The sequence below is a fragment of the Carassius carassius genome, chromosome 1, assembly GCF_963082965.1.
Source record: "Carassius carassius chromosome 1, fCarCar2.1, whole genome shotgun sequence".
Classification (NCBI taxonomy): domain Eukaryota; kingdom Metazoa; phylum Chordata; class Actinopteri; order Cypriniformes; family Cyprinidae; genus Carassius; species Carassius carassius.
Genome location: NC_081755.1, coordinates 25,595,923 through 25,620,610, shown reverse-complemented (window position 1 = coordinate 25,620,610; position 24,688 = coordinate 25,595,923). Strand labels below are relative to the sequence as shown.

Sequence of the window (24,688 nt, the reverse complement as noted above, 5' to 3'; positions counted from 1 at the left end):
CTCAATCGGAATCGGACGGTACCTCCCGATCAGGACTCTGATATATATATATTAAAGGTGTGAATAAATATAGATTTAAATGTAAAAAGACAGGATAGTCTACGCATGATCTGGTGTTTTATTCGGACCCAGAATACAGCGAGATGAACCACGGAGCGCTGAACTCTCATGCAGTGTGTGTTTCATTCATACTCGACGCCAGAGGACGCTCTCGCGCAGAAAGTCATATCAGAAAATTCCTAATATGAACAAAAGCATCCAGATATCGCTGTATGAAAACAGTTGTTTTCACAGAAAAACAGAAACTTTTGGAAACACGAAGACATTAATATACGATTACGACAAAATACGGTTTTTCAAGTAATCTCCGGCAGGTGATAAAGTATATGAACAATGCAGTGCTGACTGACATAGCATTTATTACAGTACAGAAACTATTCTGCCTTATTATGTGATAAAAAGTGTTTGTAGTATATAAACAAATCATTATTATTTGTTATCGTCCAGAAGTTATAGATTTCTAAGCCAAATACATACAGTATATACAATATACTACCAGTCAGAAGTTTTTGAACAGTAAGCTTGTTAATGTTTTTTTTAAAGAAGTCTCTTCTGTTCACCAAGCCTGCATTTATTTGATCCAAAGTACAGCAAAACAGTAAAATTGTGAAATATTATTACTAGCCTATTTAAAAATAGCTGTTTTCTATTTGAATATATTTCAAAATGTAATTTACTGAACATCCTGGATCTGTTTTTTTTCACTCTTCTTTATTCTTTTTTAATGTATTATAGATATATCGGATCGGGACACGGTATCGGCAGATACTCAAAATCAAATGAAACTGACTCAAGGGCAAAAAAAACCTGATCGGGACATCCCTAATAATCAGGGAAATTTACTGTCACTATAAATTTCTCATATAATTTTTATCACAGCATTTAAAGTTGTATTTCTTTTCCAAGCCACTTTCAAAGTCTCAGATTTTTCCAGGTTTTTCATGACCGTGGGAACCCTACAGCCTGGACTTGGGAAAATAATAATAGAAAAAAATGTTTGTTAATAAGCGTAATAGGCATAGGGCCCTCCGTTGGAAATCAAAGCATAGTGTTGGGAGAAAAGCAGCAGACGTGGATGATAAATGGCTACATTTGTATTTAGCGCTCTCAGTTGTCCATGAGAAATATGAGAGGCTGGCTTTCATGATTCATTACAAAAAAAAAACATTAAAGTGTCAGTTATTTATTTAATTATTTCACTGATAATTATGCAGATAATTTAATTTGCATCCTAAAATTAATCAAAAAATTAATCAAAGCTGTGACCAAATTGAAAGTCAAATCAGTAGCGTAATAAGGAGTAATGCAATCAAGGGAACTGGCCATATGAAGCTGAGCAACAGGCAGGACAGTACAGCGAGTCGCACAACTGTAGCGAGGAGGGTCATACCCAGTGGAACATCTTTATCAAAGGAGGGCTTGGGTTTGGAGTCTTCTAAAACAGGCTTTTGGGTGGTCACCTCTGGCGTCGGTTCATGTGTGTCCTCTATGAGAGAACGGTGAGCTTTTAGTTTGGACAGCAGAGGACTGAGGTGGTTTAGATTGCAAACAAAGTCAAAATTATTTCCTCCTCCTAAACAAAGAACAAGACCTTGATGCATCTGTTAGTTTGTTCATGAGACAATAGCTATAATTGCCATTCAAACAGCTTTTCTTAATAGACAAACTAACTCTAAAAGCCAGTGTCATTCTGTTTCTCTAAATTTATTTGACAGAATTTGTCATTTTAGAGACATTCTGCTCTGATGACTTCTGCCAGCACAATTGAGATGTAATTTTAGGTTGCTGGTTGATAAGAAGGTTTCGTCTGTGCTCTCTGAGGGAGCCTGGGGCTTGCTGAAAGCTTGTCAGTTGTACCAGAACAATTCAAAGCGGGTAAGACAGATTACCCTTTTTTGTAAACTATGACCTATTTCCTCACATCTGAGCCTCATCCAAGCATACATCATAAGAAACCAAAAGAAAATCGATCAATGTTATATGACCAAATATACATTTTAAAAATGATTGTGGGCACACAATGCAGGCAGGACAAAATGTCTTATAGAAGCTATTCTTAAATTCATTTTCCAACAGTTGAAGACATCTCTTTTGTCCAAAAACTTTAGGTGTCTTTCTTTAGTTATCGCAAATATATTTACGTTTAATATTTTCTACAAAGAGATTTCTGCAATTTTTCCATGAATTTGATTGATTTCTCTAACTTTTCAACACCTGGAGATATAATTTTTTCTTCTTCATTTCCCAGGTTTTCCATTGGAAGTGGGAACCCTTTGGTGGGGAATCGGGATGCCTTAAAATGAAAGGGTTTGTGTACCACATTTTCATAAGGATCACAATCACTTTGTAAACCAATACTTTGTAAACCAGTTATGTGGAAACTGTGATTGTGATCTCCGTTGTCCTTCAACAAATGAAAAATAAGGCCCAACAAATAAATTCTACAAGACATTTTGCAGTGGACCTGAATGAATGAAAATCTTCACAGACATTTGAAACCAACACATGGCTGAGTGTCACCGTCAGCATATGTGTCAGGTTTCTCAGTATGAGACAAGACATAAGCGAGAAACACACTGTCGTGAGTATCACTCAGCTCTTCTGCGCTTTGTGAGGAAAAGGGGGTTTTCAGGCTTACATTTTGTTCCCCCTATTTTTATTACAGTAACTACTTTTTTTTCCCTCTTTATATACAGACCTTTCACTGGCCCATCACCCGGTCCCATATGCGCTGCTCTCCCATTCTTCATGTCTTGTTGATGGCTATCACCGATGGTCATGTTGGCTACTCCAGATGCTATGTTGTTCCCAGGAGAGTGCTGAGAGTCACCCACCTGTCCAGAATTCATGTGGTCCTGATGGTCCATTTTGAGATGATTTCAGTCTGTAGAGTTAAAAAAAGAAAATAGTCATCAGGGGTTAATGTGGCAATGTGACAAATAAGTGCTGCATTGCCTTTTAGCCATAAGACGTCTCCTCCCTCACTTCCAATTAATATTATTAGTACAGCACAGACATATTTACTTGTTTGTTTGTTAGCTGTTGTTTTAGTTTAGTTAGTTGAGATTAAAAAAAGGTGATCTAGCTCAGGCAGGAGCAACGATCACAAATTGATCCAGTGTATGATACAAATGACTTACATAGAGTCATGAGTTAGCTGGTTGGTTGGTTGGTTTGTTCATTGGTTAGTAACCTTTTTTAACTACGGTTACACTATGATCTTAGTTAGCTTACTTTATTAGCTGAGATTAAAAGAGTGACCTGGCAAGAGCAAATAACACAAGAAAAGTCCATTTTAAAAGAGATTCTAATATAAAGATTTTTATAAATAAACAAAAAAAAAAAAAACATCATCAAAATGACAAAAATGGAATTCAAATACCATAGAGACAAAATAGCTGCAGTACTAGAAAAAGTCATTTTCTAGTACCTTCTAGTATAAATTCATCCCATGGAGGAAGTTTAGTCAGATATGTATTTTTCTTGTTGCTTGGGTGTTAAAACATCTTCTAAAAAGAAGTTAGATGCATAATATAATTTGACCAAAAACTGTAATGACAACTGTATATAAAGAGATAAGATGGGCAAATACAAGCAAATGATAGTCCATAAATCAAGTGATTAATAAACCCAATGTGAGCAGTGAGTGTTCAGTCTAATCATTCAGCAATTATTCTGTTCTGCTCAGTTTGATCTTTATTTGTCAAAAAATGTACCCTTTATGGAAAACAAGTTATTTTATTTCGTAAAACTATAAATTATGATTAAGTTCCCAAGTTTTCAGACTCTATATGATCAATGTTCAATCAATCCCATGATACAAAGTGAATATATCTGCCATGGTGAATGAAACACACAAAAGGCAATAAGATTACAGGAAACAGCAGGACAGCAGGAAGTGGTAAGAGACCTCTCTTCCTCAAAAACAGCTTCTGGTATGTAGCTTCTTAACATGTAGAAATCACATAATTGCTAATGTGCACGTGTTGTCCATTATAGGTAAAAACCAATTACTGGCTGACAGAAAGCCAATTCGAGTCTCTCTGCCATACATAGAAGGTACCAGAACCTTTCATCCAATGAAGAGAGCAAGATTAGATATTGTTTGAAGGTATTAAATGATGGATTGATGGCACTGGGATTTCTTTTACACTTAAATCATGCCCAGGGGAAGCCATTTCCTGTTGTTTTACTTATGGTCAATGGTGTGCTGTGTGTGTCTGAGTGTGTTCTTCCTGATACAACTAAGATGTGGTTTTTCTTTTAGCAGTTATACTTTACACAATGTTAAGCCAAATTTATGTAGTCCCAGCAGAGCTATTAGTAAACTCTGGAGACAGAAAAGTGAACACACCCATCCATCTGCCTTACACAGGATGCCCGTAAACATGAATTCCATTTGTGTTGAAATGGATTAGATGGCTCACACACGACATTGTCACATCCCATAATTCCTTTTTGTGGATGACCGCTGTGTATGTTATCGGACACCCAAATGTTTCGCCTGCACTCCGAGACCCACACATCAAGGTCATCTGGATGAGAGAGTCATAATGAAAACCAAGTTGTTTTAGGCACGAAGTGCTGTGGAGCTGAAAATAGTGCCAAAGCTGCAGGGGTGGGTTTACATTTGTCAATTACATCATCCTCAAAGTCAGCAGTGACCAGCAGGGTAGAACAACACCAGAAGCCAAAATGGCCTTTAAAGGCCATAGTTCATCCAAAAATGAAAATTCGGTCTTCATTTCTAACCCATATGATTTGGACCAATTTATGGTTATTTTGTAGCTTTGAAGCTTCAGTCACCTTTATTTTAATTGCAAAGAATATGGAAAACATCATTACATTTTCAACTTTCATGTTCCACAAAGTCATATGGGTTTGGAAAAACATATTTTGTGTGAACTATTCCCTTATGCTTTGTATTTGAAGGTGTTTTGTCCCCAGTACCATGATTGCACAAATGCGCTGAAGATTGGGAAGCGTCGTTCTTCAAATTCTCCAGGGAGAATCTGTCACCACCTTAATAAACTCTCCCAAGCCGGGTTTCCCTGAGGCAGCTGTGGTGCAAATTCAAGCCTGACTCCCGCAGGATCCTTATGCATTATTCAGAGCGAGCTGTGATATCAGTAAACAGAGCTTAGAAACCATCTGCAGCCACAGTCAGTCCAGAACTAGATAACCAGTGGAAACCACCACATCATTAGGGACTGGTTTATTTACCAAAAATATTTGTCGGAAAACACAAACTGGGGAGCAACATCTAAAATGCTTAAAACCTGGAAAAAAAACGCCAACAAAAAAAAAGTGAGGATAGCCTTGGAGCTGGTCTTCAGCAGATGGTACGTTTAGGATGATGGTCCTCAGCATGGTATCCTGGAATCCCCATCAGACCATAATCCATCTCTTCCAACAACCCATCACTCATATGAGAAGTTAGAAGTTAGCAAAAGAGATTTATCCAATCAATTACAGATTGAAAAAATTGTCCAAGCCTATATCCTTATTCAAGAAGTCATTTCAATCACAATGTCACAATAGGGAAAAAAGATTGATTGCAACTTTCTTTTTAAGATGACTTTATAGGTTCAGTGGCTTCAGATTAAATTAATATTTCAAATACCATTGGTTCTCACATGGTTCTGCATGATTTTCTTTTCCTCACATGATGTTGAAATATAGCGTACATGAGGCCATATCAATAATTTTAATGATGCTTTTAAGTTAGGTTGACCATATGCACCATTAATGCGTCCCAGCCAGGATTTTAATATTGCCTAAAATATCCAGGTTTTGGCTGTTTGCAATGTGCAGGTCAATCGTTGTGTGTCATTCATGAGAGATTTAGAGAGCAGAGCAGACGGCTCCTTATGTTTTCGAATAACTCTCGCACCTACTTTGGTGTCTTTTTATTTGATCGTGCACAGCAATGTTTCAAGTCGAACGAACAAACAAACACGTGCGCATATTTGCATCGCTTTCATTGTTCCCTGTAGATCTCACCTTCTCACGCGCAGCCCCACGATTGGTCGATTAGGAACATTAATTGCATATTATTGGTCAAACTGCTTTGGATGTTTTAGGCAATATTAAAATTCTGTCCGGGACGTGTCCTGTATGAACAGCGCATATGGCCACCCAATTTTAAGTATAGCCCCAGGTTACTGGTTAATTTTTCATTTAATTTTTTTTTTTGAAAAAGCGGTGTGAACATGCTTTATTTTTGTGTTTGTGTGTTCCACAGAAGAAAATTTACAAGTTTTGAATTACGAGTTTGTAAAACGTTACAAAATTGTATTTTATATGGAACATTTATTTTAACCATCTTAAACAGTTCAGTCAATCAATCAGCTTCACTTGCTAGTTTACCAGACTTTGCTGGCAAAAAACATAGCCATGTTGGTTCACCAGCTAGAACTAACTAGCATAAACTAGCCTGAGGAAGCACATGCTGGTCTGGACAGAAGAAAAAATGTGTTTGGCGTGTAATTCAATGTTTGCTAGAAGGCTCTGAATGCATGTCATGAAAAGCATGACAATTTCCATCAGTTGAACACTTGATCTTGTCCATAGGGAATCGACTGGATTGTGGAGAGCAGACACCAGATGGGTTTCAAGAATAAGAGGAACTGATGACATCAACCAGTTTGTAGGCAGAGCAAGGTATTACATCCTGATAGAAGACTGCAAAGACAAACATTTTCTCTCTGTGCAATCACATGCACAATGAATAACCAGGAGTATGTTACAGTACAATTTGAGATTTCATGTTTTATTGAGTTTTATGTTCATGCAATTTGGTCTCCTCTGGCTGGAATTCAGATTTACAAAAAAATTGCTGTTCACGATGCTCTGAATGATTGTGATCCTTCCTGGGCAGTGCAGTGAAAATGTAAGTGCCCCTTTAAGAAGCCGACGCCTTACTTCCTGACGATGGATTTCTCTCGCTCTCTGTCTTTTATTTGTGGTTAAGGGCTTGGCACGGAGCAGAAAGGGCAATGCTGGATTTATGAAGGGTAGGCCTTGGAATGCAGAGGGCTCATGAAAGACAACGCAGGGCAACATGTGGTCGATATAGCTAAGGGGTGGCCCTGACTGAAGTGGCCAAAGGGTGAGACGGAGAATTGTAATGTGAGTTGGCCTTCAGCCAGGGACGGGCAACTCTCACCTCATCAATATGCAAGACACATTACTGCAGAAAGCACGAGAGAATGAGAGAGCAAAAAAGAGGGTGAAAGGGAAATGGAGACTGAGAGAAAGAGGAAGGAGGGGGGCAGAAAAAGAAAGAAGTGTGTAGTACACTAATGTAACAGAACAGCTCAACAACAAGGATGACACGCTGGTTCAGAGCCAGCGTCTGGGAGTTTTGGGCCCTTTGACAGAAATGTCACTTTCTTTATTTGGACTGTACTACACTGTTGAACATTGTTTGCATGCCTTGCAAACATAACTATTTGGTTTACACTGATGTTTTTAGCATCACCAAGAAACTAGGTGAATTGCAAAAAAAAAAAAAAAAAATCACGTCTCAGATCAAGTGCACGTTTTTGCACAATATGGATTTTTTTGTGTCAAATCCAGATTTTTTTATGGGAATAATTAAATCATGAAATCATGGGCCAATTTTCATTTTTGGGTGAACTAACTAACCCTTGAACAGTTTATCTGATTTTCAAAATAATTGTTAGGTGTTAGTTAGCCTACTTGAAAATATCAGTAAGAATGGGTTAAAAATTATAAGTCGGTCAGAAATGTTTTGCAAAGTATATCATCATATTCCAGAAACTGTGTTCATGAATTTACAGCTGTCATGGAGTAGCTGTAAAATGTCCTATTATTAAATAACATTTTTAAACATTAAAATTAAAATATATTATTATTTACTTTGTTAGTTATTCGTTTATTTTTGTTAGTATAAAAAAGAATGAAAAATGCCTAAAGAAATTTAGTTTTATTTTGACACATCTTATACACATTGCTAAATAAATTGCATAATTGGTAATGCTAGTAAAAATTTAGGCATTGAAGTAATTACTGAATTACTGGCCCAGACTAGCCAGTAAATAACAAGCCGAAAATAAGCCTTATCGCTGAGCCCTGCTTGCAACAATACAGTAAACAGTGAGCAAAGGAGAACAAGTGATGAGGAAGACAAAACAGAGAGAGACAGAGAGGGAATGTGTGAGGGTTTTTGAGCTGAAAGGACAAGAGCGTGTAGGCGGAAAGGAGAGCAAAACAACAAAGACAAAACTGCAGAAGGAAAGAATTCAGCAAATGAGAAAAAAAGAAAGGGAGGAGGACAAAAAAAGAGAGCACTTTGGGAATGAAAGGATGAAGAGACTTCAGGCGAGAGAAAAGAAAGAGTGACAGACACACAGACAGAGCCTGCAACTGTATGATACAGCAGATTTCTAGAGGGACTTTCACTGATTTTGCTACAACAGTGCAATAGGCTGCCATCACATCTAAAGGACTGGGGCATCATGGGTATTTTCATTGCACTCAGCCCTGTCTTCTCTCATCAAATCACGTTATTTTGCCTGAGCACACTGAGCTAAATGATCCTGCAGCACAGCAGATCTGAAAGTTTACTTGAGGTTGTGCATGGCCCACCGACATGTATCCATGTAGTCGGTACATTTGCTGACCATTTGATGACCTTCTCAATTTGGTATACTCTGATCTGATTGGTAATGGAGCCCCTAAAGGCATATAGTGATGGAAAAAAAATTAAAGATTGGAAAAGTAATATCTCAGTGTGTTCTTTCACAAAACCTTTACATTTACCTGAGAAACTTTGCGCTCCTTTGCAAAACCTTTGTGCCTGACATAATATGAGGTGCAAAAACAACAACAACATTTCTCTGGGAAATGAAATAAATGTGTAAGCAAACACAAATGTTTTGCAAAGGATATCACAAAGTTTCTTGGAGGAACAATATAGTTTTGTGAGAGAGTCCAAAGTTTCTCGGGATAACCCAATAGTTTTGCAAGAGAACGCAAATGTTTTGCAAGAGATCACAAAGTTTCTCGGGATAATGCAATAGATTTGCAAGTGAATGTTTTGTGAGAGAAAACCCAAAGTTTCTTTGGGAAATGCAATAATTTTGCACACAAACACAAATGTTTTGCAAGAGATCATAAAGTTTATCAGGGGAACCCAACAGTTTTGTGAGAGAATCCAAAGTTTCTTGGAGGAATGCAACAGTTTTGTGAGAGAACCCAAAGTTTTTTGGAGGAATGCAACAGTTTTGTTAGAGAACCCAAAGTTTCTTGGAGGAATGTAACAGTTTTGCGAGAGAACCCAAAGTTTCTTGGAGGAATGCAACAGTTTTGCGAGAGAACCCAAAGTTTCTTGGAGGAATGCAACAGTTTTGCGAGAGAACCCAAAGTTTCTTGGAGGAATGCAACAGTTTTGCGAGAGAACCCAAAGTTTCTTGGAGGAATGCAACAGTTTTGCGAGAGAACCCAAAGTTTCTTGGAGGAATGCAACAGTTTTGCGAGAGAACCCAAAATTTCTTGGTGGAATGCAACAGTTTTGCGAAAGAATCCAAAGTTTCTTGGAGGAATGCAACAGTTTTGCGAAAGAATCCAAAGTTTCTTGGAGGAATGCAACAGTTTTGCAAGAGAACCCAAAGTTTCTTGAGGGAATGCAATAGTTTTGTGAGTAAACATTAAAGTATAATGTTTCCTCTCATCTCATATTTCCATCACCATGTCTCCTTAGCAGCGCCATAGGATGGTTGTCTTCGTGCCTCATCTGGTGTCATGACAAATAGTGTCCTCCTTGGAAAGGAGGTCTCCATCAACTATCAGTTAATTATTATCCTAAATTCATGTGAATGATATGAATGTATGTGACAAGTGGGGCGGGAGTGATTGGGAAATGAGCGACACCTGCTCCATTCACCGGTCTCACGCCCCACGGAGGAGATGGAAGGATACAAAAGAGGAGCAATGACAGTGAAGGACAAGAGAGGACCAGGCCTGGGCTTAGTTTTGTGTTTGGTTTTTATTTGAGCGCCACAGTTGTCTGCGAGGGGCTGTTGCGCTGTTTTGTGTTTACTTGGTTATTAAAGTTTTGATTTGAATGTCCGCCGATTCCCGCCTCCTCCTTCTCGAGATTATGAAGTTTTTACACTGTTACAATGTAAAATATGTATGGCTTACTATATAGTGCAAAAAAATTGATTACATGTAAGGTGAGTGCATATTCATAAGCTATCAGGCTAAACAGGTTATCTGTATGCTATAAGCTTACTAATAATACATCAATTAACGGTCATTATAACGTGGTTCAAACAGCATTTATCATAACATGATTTTGAAGGAATTGTAATCAGGTGCTTGCAGACAGCATCTGGTACCTATTAATAGTCATTTGAGCCACTGGGATCAAACTGGGGTCCTAATGGAGACCAGATTTCGAGGGGGGCCTGATTTATCACCTGGATCAAAGTGCACACAGGGCTTTTTAACAATCAAGAGTCAAGTCAAGTTAATAAGGTACCAAGTTGACATAAGAGGCACTTTTTTAGGATGCAATAATTATGCCAAATAATTTGAAAAAATCTATTTCGGCTTTTTAGTAAAATACTGGCACACATTTCATCATTCTGTCTCTTCCTGTCTTAGTAGGCGGTTCTTCACCAGAATATGCTGTGATGTGAATGAAACCTTTTGCCACAACCTTTTGTTTGAGCCTTTTCAAATCAATCAGATATTTGTTTCTTTTAAAGCTGTACATAGATGGTCAAGATCAGCACTGTCGACTTATGATCAGAAGCAAATAGTGTAAACGTGGCAAACCTTGTCATATATTGAAGAACCAGTGGCCAATTCTCAATATGGCATGATGCTAATCCAGTCTTGCGTGCTAAATGTGATGCTATGTAACCTGTCAGTGGTCCTAGTGTGGTGAAGATCGGACGTTTTTCTGCAAAACTGACCTGACTTTTGCTTATTCAATTGGAAAATGACCATCTGTCAAACCCAGCACCCCAGATACCAGGAGGTAGGGGTGTGTGTGTGCCACGACATAATGACATGGCGATACATAACCTCACATTACCTCATGTATGACTCTTTCTGAAATTAGGGCTTGTCAGTAAATGTACAGCCCTTAGCAAGGGCAGAAAATGAGGCAAACACTCTGCTGGCAGAGATTAATCTGTGAAAAAAAAGTGCAGACGTCGACAGAACCCAGCTGATGCCATAAGAAGAGAAATCAATAATCGGTCATCTTCAATGAGCCAAACAACAAGCAGGAAAAAACCTGGCAAGTTAAATATGTATACCCATAATGCTCTCAAAGACATTTCTTGCTTCCACGGTAACCAGCCCACCAAGTCAATATGGTCAATTCCCACACAGACACCCTCCTTCCACATGAAATTCATCATCATTTTGCTTGGATGGTGCCTCAGAATGTTCATAATCCATAGCTTTTCCAGCACTAAGAATCTTGATCTTTGCAGCATAATAAAGGTTAATGACTTAATGGAAAGAGTAAATGAGAACAGTACATATGACATAAGTGTCCTGAACTCTGAATAATTATGTTAGACCCTTGTGGCTTTAAAATTCATTATTTGTAAGCCATCCGTTTGCACTCTTCCATTTCCTTTCTATGTTTTATGGCTTGTCTGCTTTCCAAGCCTCTAATACATTGAGGTTTTCATTAAGGTCAACATGAATTAAACTTTTACTCTATTTCATTTATTTCTTAATAAACATTCCTGGTTTTATTGTGAATAATGAATCTGTTCATGTTATTTTAAATGTAATAACTCTGTTCAAGACTTTGTGGACTGTCATCTCAAAAGCTCTTATTTTAACTAAAATAATTATCAGCTTTATGGTTGAATACACATTATAGAAGTAAATTCGGTTGCAAACAGCATTTCATGCAGAATTTTTTTCAGTTACCCTGGTTGTGCTAATGTTTAATAATGCGTTAGTCAGAATATCTTGAGGAATCTGTCAGTCCTACATCAAAATATCTGTCATGTCCAGGTCAAATCTAGGGTAGGTGATTTTGGAAAGGCTAGCGATAGCTCACTTTGAAGCATAATATCTCACCCTCCCTGGATAATCACTCTTCAAAGCCACACCTCTAAAACACATGAACGTGCACAGGCAGACCAGAGACTAACCAGAGACACGATGAGAGATGGCATTGGTATAGGGTTGAACGCTACCCTGTCAGATTACCTCATGTCTCCTTCACCTTCATTACAGTACAAAGCTCATAATATTACAATAATAATGGAACATGCTGATGATGTATTATCATACAAATGTTGAGATTTTCGTAATCCTTGGAAGATTTTATGGTCCTATGCCTTACACAGATATGAATACATGTAAATACATTTAGACAACTTAACTTAATGATTGCTATCGGATGTGAAGAGACTTTTTGAACCAGGATAACAAAAAAATTTTTTGAACCAAATTACATACTTTGTCCTTAACAGGCTGGAGGCAGATGAACTATGACTGTCTAGACGACTGTCTAGACATGGTAGCTATTCCTTAGACGGTATGTCTGAGCTTAAATCCACCTACTATACTCTGAACACAGCTCCATATTTGGGTGGTCAATGCCCTACAACTAAAATACTAGCTTGTTAATCATCTGCCCCCTTTAACAGCCCAGAGATACACTCATACCTTAGCTTCTCTGAGGGTTAAAAGGGTCATTGGATGCGACATGCACTTTTCCAAGTTGTTTGAACTGAAATGTGTGTTGGCAATGTGTGTACACAACCACCCTTTAATTATAAAAATCCACCCAGTGTTTTTTATTAATCTACTAAAATCTTTACGCCTTTCTCAAATCGAGAACCGATTGACAGTAGCATTTCAGTACAGACTGGACTGGTGTCTTACCTTAGACCCGCCCTGAGTGAACTGTCATCAGTCCACCAATGTTTCACCGCCGGAGCAGATGTAGACGAAAATAACTCCTAAGTGATCGAGGTGTTTGATGTAGTTTTGTCACGGTACCAAAATTTCAGTATTTGGTACCGATACCAGTGAAAATCCACGGTTCTCGGTACCAATTTCGGTACCAAAGCAAAACACACAAATATGCTAATTAAAAAAAAACTTTTTAGCACTAAAAATAAAACCAATGCCATTCGTTATACTTATTTACAATCGTGTTTAAAGTTTTTCTACAAGTTATATAATTATGAAAAACAGTAAACAAGTTTCACCCAAATTTAATTTGTCTTTTAATTTATGAAATTTAAACACATTTTATTTCTGGTAAATAAAGGGATTTTCTATTAAAATTAAAACATGTAAGAAATATTGTGATTTATTTCTTTAAAAAATAAAGTTTTATAAATTTTTTCAACATTAGTAGCAGTATCACATACATTTTACTAAATAATAGTAATATTTCTAGCACAATGCCTTTATGTAAAAATTAACTTTTAGGCCTAATGAATGCATATTTGTCATTTTAACTGAACTTAAGACTGGTGGTGATGCTTAAGATATTTTTGGTCATTGATGGTTTCTGTAAAAAAATAGTAATAGATCATATTAATTATTATTCATATGAATTATTATTAAAAGATAATACTACTACTAATTCTACTATCATACTAATGTATATACAATGCACTATGAATTGATGAGCTGCTGGGTTCATGAATATTAATCACGTTGTCCGCGTTCGGTCAAAATGATTTGCTGAAATCAAAACAGGGACGGTACTAAATCAGCGCCAGCCAATGAAATTGCCATTTGCGCATTAGCTCCGCCCACTACCGGAGAAACCGGTATGTCTTCTGCTTGTTCAAAAATGAATATGAATAATTCTGAATGATCTCCATTACAGGAAAAGACAATAAAGAATAGTTTACATATAGCGTGTCGATTCAGCGTGGTAAGACTCTCGCTCTCTCTTTTGCATGTGTGAGAAACTGAAAAGATCGCTTGATGGAGAGAGAACTCTGAAGCTCAGATGCTGAAATTAATGCAAGCGTCATGCGCTTCGGTCTATGTAGTAAACAAACCCGCACGTCTCTGCCATTCATTAATTCACACAGAGACGCGCAGAACACGGATTCATATTTCAAACAACTTTTGCGGCTTAACATTTACAGATACTGGTCCATATGGAGATTTGATTTGATTAATTTATGCTAACTTTGACAAATTCTATGACTGTCCATATTAAAATGTAAGTTTCATTTTCATGACTGGATTTTGAGATTCCGTCCTCGTTTTCTGCTTCGCGGAAATCATAGCGCTGAACCGGGTTTGAACGGGTCCTCGGTACCACCGGTACTTAAAGAAACCTGGTGCCGTCACATTTACATTTTTTTAGTACCGACTTGGTACCGAAGTACCGGGTCTTTTGACAACACTAGTTTGATGTAATAATGAAAATAGCAGTCGTCATTTACTCCTGACATCTGAGCTGCTGAAGATGCAGTGGATTACATTTGTTTTTGAAGAGAATGCACCCCCGATCTACCTAAATACGTTTATGTTTGCGTGAATCATTCGTGATCCAGCCTCACCTACAGAAGAAGTGAGTATAAGGTTTTCTATTGAATCTTTGCCAATGGCCTTTCCTAATAATGTTCTAATTAGCAAGTTTCACAATTAATGCGGCTAAACAGTCCCTCAGAGAGTGGCTAGGAAGAGAGGGGCGGGGTCAGCAGAGCTCATTAACATTTAAAGGAAAATGCAAGAAAATGGCTTGCTCTGAATAGAGCTGTTTTTGACAGGGTAAATAAAAGCAGTTTTTTACACTACCATTGAGAACATTTAACCAAACTATGTCAAAGCCTTTTCATTAAGACCCTAAAGAATCATATCAACTTGTGGAAAATAGGCATCCAATGACCACTTTAAATGAACCAGACTGTCCTTTACAGCTCAGCGTTTCTGTTCACTAAATTTATGGGTCTCTCTCAGAGTTTTTCAGACGGACCAATTACATAAGTGCACTATACGTGGTGTAATTGAAGTGTCCAGGAGATGGTTCTGGAATGCCTCTGCAACAATGCAGCAGCAAAAACAAACACCAAAGTCAAGTACACTCAGGTGGAACTACTTCCCAGGGGCAGTTTAGTGTGAAATTGTTTACTGTTTTTTTTTTACAATTTGTAGAACGGTAATAATTGTGTGTGTGCTTTGGTTGTTATTGAAGGGTGGGCAACACTGCTAGCTTCCCTGTCTGTGCACAGTTAGGTGCCGCTCTGCCTCTGACCTAGTTTTGTCCATCCCAGCTGGCAGTGCAGATTGCAGCATCACTTCAAAAATGTGCATCCATCTCATGTCTCCACCCTTTATTCCATCTCTTTCTCATTTTCTCTCTCTGTCTGTTCCCGCAGAGCTCCAGCACTGGGCAGCAAGATCAGTGAGGGCGATGGCTGGAAGTCTGCATGTGCCAAATGCATGGCAGGTGCAGCTTGATCAAGAAATTGTTCAGTATTTTCTCAAGCATTGCAGCATGCTTGCACCAGCCAGCAAGATTAACTGGTAAACACTAAATCCAGTGGTTAGGAGCTTATCTTTTCATTGGCCCTCACCAAAATCATGCTTATGTGTTCACCCACAAAATTCTGTCAATAAATGTCATTTCAAACCTCTTTAGGTTTGTTTCACCTGTTAAACAGGTGAACATTTAAAAAAAGAATCTAGGCTCTCTTTTCAATATGATCAAGCAAATCGAGACCATGACTGTATGGCTCCAAAATTCCTCCAGAAAGCATCATACAAGTATTATTAATGTGGTCCATTCAGCTCCTTCCCTATATTCCATGTCTTCTGAAGCCACATGATAGTTTTGTTTGAGGGAAAAACTGAATGTATGTGGTTATTCACTATTAATCTTCACTCCATTGCTCTGATATTCAGTGAGACATGATCATTGAGTTAGTGAGAACTAGAATGGTCTGATTCTTGAGCAAATTAATTGATTCACTGAATTGAAAACAATGATTTCTTTACAAATTGGACATCTCATGAACACATCAAGGTGAGCTGTAGGGCAGAGACTTTCCATGAATAATGATTAATTAATAAATAATTGGTCATTCTGGAGCTTGATGTCTTCATTCCTTATTCAATTGATATGTAACAAAGTGACTGAGATATTCTTCAGAGATGCACCTTTTGAGTTCCACACACAGATTACAGAAAGTCATGACTTAAAAGCCTCATTTATGCATAAACCGTGCTGTGGTGATTTGCCCATGTCACACCTGCTCTAACAGCAGAGATGTCCTTGATCTAACCGAGAGACGCAACCTTCCCATTTGCCATGTGGTCTAGACCCACCTCCCAAGTCTTGCCCAGACTCCACAAGAGTTCAGTTCGCACCCCACTGAACTGAATCTGCACGTTAAATGAACCAACTGGCTGAGCAGTCAATGTATTTGTGTGCGCGGACTCTGGCTGACATGAAATAATGCTCATGCTGCCAGACAAAGTCACTGCTGATAACAGCATGATCCACTTAGCATATGAAAATATTCAGTCCCTGAAAAGGACGGTTGGCATTTACGTGAACATGTGTTGTACAGATGCTGTCATGAAGAGGAAAATGTCAATCTGGTGATATACATCCACCACTAAATGTGTGCGGATGCAGATAGCTGAGAGGCACAGACATCATAAACTACTCACATGGCTTCAATATTGAGAATATAAGATGTATAAACGCCATGAAATCAGCTTGCGTGTATGTGCAAGACACATTTGTAATCTCCAGCCGCTGCACACAGGAAGTTAGTCATCTGTTGCCATGGTGCATCAGGGAGTTCAGGACTGCAGTGCACACTACATGGGATCTGGCCTACCAGACCAGAGAGACACTGTCTCAATGTCTTCAAGACTTGTTGAATCTGGTTTGTCGTATTTGTCGTATCCCTGGATGTTCCTGAGATCTTATTGGGCGATAATGGTTCTTCTAATAAAATTAAAGTGAACTCTATTGCTCACATCCCCCTTGTGGAGACCCTCTGACAACATATGGTCGAAAACATATGACTCAATTACTACATACAGTAATGTAATTCATTGAGAATATTGATTAAATGACTTATCATTATGACTTTTTAATGAAGTAAGCTAAATTATGATGCAGTCATTATAAGAAGCAAATTTTCTTCTAAATGCAAGGAGAATTGTGATCCGAAATCAAGACCAACCTCTTCCATTCTGAAGCTATAAGTGACTAACAGTGAGAAACTGAGGCAAGTAACAGGCGGTTGTCTGACAGGAGTAACACACTTCATCGCGAGATCTGTAAACGGATCAGATTTACCTAATGTTCCATGGGTCTCCTTAATTGCCATGGTTAATTAGATTATGCTTGGCATAACTGGACAGAAGGCACTCTGGTTCTTAATAACGGTGGGATCTACTGTCAGAAATAGGCTTAGTTTTATGAACGCAAAAGCAACCCCCTCTGCCCACCCCAGACTATTAATTAACTTTTTTTTTTGGCTTTTATTTTATAGCAGCTTTGCAGACAGCATCTAGTATAACAACTTCAGTTAATGAGTGGGAATTTTAAATCATGTTTGTCAGCTTTACTGGAATGTCTCGTTTTGTAAATCTGTTCAAAACTAATAATGAGGACTAGTACTTAATTTCCTCAGCTCTTTTTGTACATCCCTTGCTGTATCTTTTTGTTCGGATATTTGAACTCTGTGGTCACTTTATTAATTTCCTCCTTTTTTTCTACAATCTAATAACACTGGCTCAAAATAACGAGTTTAGTCAACTACGTGTTTATAATTTCCACAGACAGGCAATGACAAAAACGTAGGCTATTACAGAATAGGAACCGACCGACCATTACTCTACATATCGATCAACTTCTCCAGAAAGAGCCACTGCTGTAAAACCATGCTGAAATACCAACCGCAAATGTCATTTCGTGATCTTTAAATATTATAAAAATAAATAAAAATGAAAGACTACATAAATAATCGATACGAAGGCGACTGTGCCATTGGGCTGAAGGCAGGCGGCATGTTCGGCGGAGATGGGCGTAGGGGGGTTAGAAAGATGCAAGTCGACCGTTAGGTTTTTAAATGTTACAGCCAAGATTCTCGAATTCATAATGTTTCTTTTTAAAAAGAAATGTTACTTACGGAGCGAACAATGGGCGATGATTATGAGAGTGTGGCCAAGCAACAGCCGTGATGAGAGAGAGAGAGAGAGAGAGAGAGAGAGAGAGAGAGAGAGAGAGACGGGGAGGGCGGGGGAGCAAGGTGTGTCCGCTGCCTTGAAAATGCAGAATTAAGTCTATACATCCTTCTATTCTCATACAAATCATAAAACAGAAGAAAAACAGCGAGTTTTATGTAGTTTAACGGTCAGATTACATGTAAACTGAAGCAATAAAAATACGTGGGAGATTGATTATATGTTACCGATTCAGGCTTGTTGCTTCTATTTCCCATTAGGCTAGTGGAAGTCTTTTTGTGTGATATCACATTTTCGTTCCATAGACTGTTTTATTTGCTGAGTCGCCCAGACAAAAGCCCCATGTGGTGTTACAACGGTCAGCATCTTCAATAAGCCGTGTTCGCTTAGGAGAAAAAGAGGGTTCTTTCGAAGACGTGGATTCTAAATCACCTTAAATCTACAGATAAAGGAGAACCTTGTGTAGCCATGGCGAAACACACACACGCAACATCAGCAACATTCTCAGCCGAGAGTAAACTGCGAAAATCGCTTTACGCCGGAGGATCAGCGACGCGTCGAGTCAGCTTATCGCTGTCAGGCGGATCAGGACCGCGCGCAAAAGCCGCATAAAACCCCATGATCGATTTGTCATCCTTTATGACCACAACGGACCTGTGGAAAAAAAAACCTGGCACCTTTCATCCCGACTCACTTTACGCACCGGTGTGAGCCACATTATGCTCCATCGTCAGTGTCTCAATACTTCTAGGTTTTTCCACACCGGCAAACCGCGTGCACGTGAACCATTGCATGCGTTCTGTCACCACACTGCATCGAGATCTCATGAAATTCCTTCATGTCATGCTAAAAGGCAAACATAATGCAATGTAATATTCTTTTCAATGAAAATAAATAAATGGTTATTGTCTATATTGTGCATCCATGAAAGCAACTATCTTTTGGTGCGAATGCATGAAGAAAGCAATCCGATTTATTAACAGTTTTTCTTATCGATGCAATCTCATTGAGACTACATGCATTTTCTTTAATCTCTAGATTAAACTAAAGAAAATCAGGCCCGTTATGTCTCAGTCACACACCCAGCAGTCGGATTCACTAACATCTCAACACCAATAACGTTACACTGTTCGCAGGGGTAATTTTTTTTTTTTTAAATACAAAAAACTTGGTGCTATGGCTTAACAGCATATCTCAGTGCTTGATCAATGATGAATCGCTGTTAAATACAAGTCTTTGAGTTTGTAAAGCGGTTTGACTTACCTCTGTGGCACACTGAGTTATTGTCTGTCCAACTGCAGCAGTCAGCATGAACAAACCCCGCCAGCTCCTTCAGCGTCCTGCAAAGGGAGGATGGCGCTAGAGAGAGAGAGAGAGAGAGAGACCAAGAATGATGTCAGGATGAGCTCCGTGCACTACTAATAACATCACATTTCTATCATATTCACAACCGGACCGACCGCTATCCTGTGTGTTACATTATATTTTACATTTTAGGGTGACTGCGTTGTGATCATCTGCATTTATTATCTTGGCAGATGCTTTCTAAAAATGAAGTAAGGGTTAACAAACCTTTTTATTTTTTATATTTGATTTTTCCCATATAGGCCTATAAGGAGCTTATACTATGTGAGAAAAAGACATGGACCCATTTAGAAACCCCTTGAAAGTTCCCAGACCTCAGTTTGAAAATCCCTGGCAGAGACTATTATTAAAGATTTTGTGTGAAACATGCTACTGTGACTACAAGTTTTTTTTTTGTTTTTTTTTTTATTACTTGGAATAAAATAAACATTAACAAATCAAATACAATTTAAAAATACATTTAAGCATAATTTCTCATTTTCATTCAGTTTTACTTGAAGGGATAAAAAAATATGTAGACATTTAAAAAATGACAGAAAACAGAAAATTACTAAATAAAATGTTACTAAAAGCATCAAATATAACAATATAATTAAATGAAAAGTATAGAGTATGTAAATGATACTAAAATAACACTAAGGGCGTCCATACCTGTTCCGGGAGGACCACTGTCCTGCAGAGTTTAGCTTCCACCCTTAATAAAAATACCTGAACCAGCTAATCAAAGTCTTCATCTCTGTAGAAACTTCTGGGCAAGTGTGTTGGAGTTCAAATCTGCAGGATGTTGGCCCGCAGGAGCAGGATTGGACATCCTTGCTTTAATGTGTTTATAAAGGTCATCCAAAGCTTATCATATTTGAGACTTGGAAATATGACATCCGTTCTTGTTATTTTGAGCTGGTTCTACAGTAAGTCTTAGACATTTGGGTCAGATTTTTGCTGATTCACTGCACAATGAACGCAGCAAGCTAATGCATTACTGTTTTAAAAACAGTGTGCTTTTATGATCAACCCCAATATAGTTTCACAGTCTAATCTTAACAGTCAATGATGATACACACAAGCTCTCTCTCACACACAGACACACACACAGACACACACATTGCACCATCTGCCCCCCAAATTCAGCCATATTCCCCTGAGTTACATACCAAGCCAAGTCCTTCACCTGGACAGCTTCACATTAACAGTAAGAGTCCTTGTGCTCCTCTGTTTCACCACTTCACAACCTGCTGCTGTTTTATCCCAAAAGACAGAGAAATTGCAAAATCAAATGTAAATTCCTTCACCTTCCTATTGCTTAGCAAGTTATCTTGATCTTTTACATGCAACACCAATAATAGGTTATCTCAGAATACTGTATGAAAATGAGCGATGCTATTGATGTTCTCAATGTCCCTGTGTTCTTCAGATGTGTGAGATGCTCTTCTGAGAGCGCTCGGTTGAGGTTGGGCTAGGGTGGGAGTTGCTCAGCAGTAGACCACATGTGAATGAGTAGGCATCTTTTTTTTTTTTTTGATGTTTTCTATAGGACACTGATAATGTTTTTTGCACTGACTTGCCTTCCTGGGTTGGATTTTTAACCCCTCTTTATTTCAATATGTTTTGATACACCAACTTTAAAATGTCAAATGATGATATTGCTGCATTATTTCCTACAGGAGATAAAGTCTGGCTGTTACAAACACTTTTGGCCATTAGGTGGCGTCTCAGCCTTGTCACTATGACTGTCTGTTCTTCTTCAGGACTGAGATTTCTCTTCAGCATAAATCTGACTTTTTGATATTAATGTATGCACTTGTTTAATTAAAAATAAAAAGTACTCAATAGCTCAAAACGTTCTAGAATTGTAATCTAATAAAAAGTATTAGAATATATATATATTTTTTTATAATAGCACTTGAGTAATTTAAATGATGTAATTTTATGTAAATGTATTAATCGTAACTTAAGTAAATGCATGCTTTTTTTCCAGGGCAATACAAAATATATCCTGAAAAATATTTACTGAAATAAAACCTGACAACTAGCCCCAGGATTTTATATAATTGATAAGACAACACTAGTTTAAATGATGTCTTCAATAGCTATCCTCTTGTTTTTTGGTGTTCCTGCAAATCTATTTCAAGAGAATGTTACACTATGACTGCATGGGAATATACAGGCCATAGTCAACTAAAATGAACTGAACATTGTTATTCAAACTGTGAATATAAAGGTATCCTGGCAACAAGACAGGAAGTAGCAGTTTATTTCTGGATGTAAATATATTTAGCATAACAAACTTCACAGTAATCCATGAAGCAGCTTTGGCTGCAAATGTGAAGAATCCCTTCTTGTGCTGCTGCTGCTGCTGCTATAGATTGTGTGTATCTTCGTACCACTCCATGTGTCACTAACACAATAACCCGCTCTGCCTCAGCGTTTCTCAATCCTGCTGGACACAGCTGAAGCTAATGTGCTATTATGAGTCATTGTGTTGAAAAATCAAAGGAGATGCTTGCGTCCCACAGCCTGACAATAAGGGAGACAAATGACAGCATCTCCATTGCCATGAGCCACAAAGACAAACATGAAAAATATAATAGCCTTTGAATGGAGAGCTCTTCTGGTCTGTGAATTAACACTTGCCAGCTGTGGACCCACACAGGTCTATCACTAATCCATAAGAATGAGCTGTCTGTAATGTAATCATGTGTGTATACACTAATTGTGGATAATTTTATTCACCTAGCCTCTCTGGAATATGCTACCCTGATTCTGATTGGTCAATCAAGGTATCTAGTGGTCAGACATTTCTAATAATGGTCACACTGTATAATATCAGTCTGTTTGTTGGTGTAACTGAAATTGAATCAAAATTCATGTCTCTGTGATCACACTGGTGACTGATTGTTTTATACAAACAACTGTTGACAGTGAAATTAACTCTGTGTCCCTTTAAGTGAAAATGTCTTGTTGTTGCTATAGGGCAATGCTTTTATTCAGTGCATTTTCTACAACTTTTTGGGTTTTAGAATAACACATGGGTAAATGTATAAAATAGTTTGAGCTCAAATCAATATTTAAATATTTAATTCTGTACTAACATGGGATAAAGTGAGAACATAAACAGTTAGCCGTTCACTGTCGCAAAATAAACCTCTTCATGAAGAAACAAACATCTGAGCATCGGTTGTCTGAAAACTCTGGATACTACATCAGTAATTACACATAAGTCACAGTATGATATATCTTTTGTTTACTCCATCCATATCACATCACATTTACAACAAAAACACTTTATTTAAAAGCATTTACCACTACTAACCAAAATGCAAATCTATAGAGGATCTAAGACACTTTCTTAGAAGAAAAATGTTTTACACATGTAATGTGTATTTCCTTTTATCGTTCATCCTGTAAATCTGTAATACACACAGACACTAGTGATCCAGAGTCTTTTCTCTTTCTAGCTGTTTCTGTAAAAGTTTTTATGAGAAAATCTGCTCCATGTTTCGTATAAAGTAGGAACTGATGCCGTTGAGGCAAGGTCCATTTTAATTTTGATGTTTGTTTATTTTTATGCCAACTGACAGTGTGTCAAAAAATCATTGACACAAGTTCATGAGAACAAATATACCTAATATAGTCTATATATACCAACAAATGCATTCAATTTCTGAATACACTTGGAGGGAGTTTGCTCCTTGCAATGCATTTCAAAATAATTGTTTAGACTGATGATACAGAAAATCTGTGCAACTCAGTAAAAAATAAATAAATAAATAAATCTCATATAGGAAAATAGTTCAAGGGCATTAGAGAGCATAGCTGGGCTGAAGGACTCTTGATAACTGCAGAGGACAGTAGTGCCTAAAAGGAAAATGTGAGACAACAAGATTAAAATAGAACGGCCTTTCTCCATCTATATCCTATTGGAAACAGTACCAAACATCAATGCATTTCAAATTCATAATCACCTGATCTGAGCTCTTGCATTTTCTGCGGTCTTGGGTGACGGGATGGGGGGCTTATGATATTAGACTTCGTAGCCTATAATAAAAGATAATGAATTTCAAACCTTAACTAAACACATTTTTATTCAAAGATCAACCGTCTGTCATTACTCTTTAGTCTGTCACAAGAAACAACAACATTAAAATCATGAACTCAAATGTCATTGTAAAAAAAAAAAAAAAAAAAAAAAAACATTGACTGTTGTAACAGTGCGTAAATCAGACCTTTCTGTAACGCTAACGCTATTGAGCTTAAACGTATTTTTTGTACACAGTGCCGCTAACTGTCAATTACTCCTGTACGCGTGCATCACTGTCCTCCTCGCAGCTGCAGCAACTTGTGCTCTCTACATCAAGCTTTAAAACAAAAAGGGGACAAAAGGTCGTATTGTCTTTGTGCATATAGATTAATTAGATAAATGAATATCTAAATTCGTGCCTAGCCGCCCACGGTATTTTTTTTTTAACTTAGAAAAAAGATGCTGCAGCCAATGAGCAGCCGGCGGGGGCTGGTTGCAGGACGACTCAACCTCCGCAGACAGTTTTTAATGTTTATCAAACAATAACTACTCAAGATTTTGCTTTAGTATAATTTTCGGGACAATTAGGGCCAGATTCGGGATTCGGGACAACAGTTTAGATCTCGGGACTGTCCCGAATTTTTCGGGACGTCTGGTCATCCTACCTGAAAGAGCTACTGCATTACTTTATTAGCTTGCGTCTGACCTGCAGCTATATTATTCAGGATTGGTGGGATGTCAGTCAGTGAGTTATTTAATTCTGGCCGTGTTCTTTTAATCCTTCGAGTCTTAAGCCAAGAGAGCATATCAATAGTAGTTCACTATATTTGAATTTCCAGTTCCACTGAGCAGAATGTGCGCGTTTCACACATTCTCTGCGGACACGTTGAGTGGTTGACAATGGCAAAAGCGACGCGTGCGCTTTTCACTTGTAAAATTTAAGGTTTTATGGGCAATGTAGTCTCTGCTCTCGGTGGGACGAATTTGGAAGCTTGCATTGTGAAGGGCGCACTGAGAAGCGGAAGCGCAGGCGAAAGATTAAACCTTAAAACAGAT

At 38.0% G+C, this 24,688-nt stretch overlaps 2 protein-coding genes across 6 annotated transcripts in view; one reads left to right on the top strand and one right to left on the bottom strand.

The window, feature by feature from the left end:
* The window catches only part of maptb (microtubule-associated protein tau b), a 36,795-nt gene extending 15,755 nt beyond the window's left edge, over positions 1 to 21,040 (bottom strand). For 2 of the 5 annotated variants that reach the window (XM_059553045.1, XM_059553053.1), the window contains exons 1-3: positions 20,766 to 21,036; positions 19,513 to 19,608; positions 2,759 to 2,944 (exon numbers count right to left, since the gene is read on the bottom strand). In XM_059553045.1, coding sequence (XP_059409028.1) covers positions 2,759 to 2,927 — 169 coding nt within the window. In that variant the 5' untranslated portion in view covers positions 2,928 to 2,944; positions 19,513 to 19,608; positions 20,766 to 21,036. Of the gene's footprint in view, positions 1 to 1,450; positions 1,547 to 2,758; positions 2,945 to 18,194; positions 18,273 to 19,512; positions 19,609 to 20,765 lie in introns of those variants that run through there. The other 3 variants (XM_059553036.1, XM_059553020.1, XM_059553028.1) reach the window with 3 other exon arrangements.
* The window catches only part of scn4ab (sodium channel, voltage-gated, type IV, alpha, b), a 176,423-nt gene that overhangs the window by 113,711 nt on the left and 38,024 nt on the right, over positions 1 to 24,688 (top strand). The gene's annotated exons all lie outside the window — the stretch shown is intronic.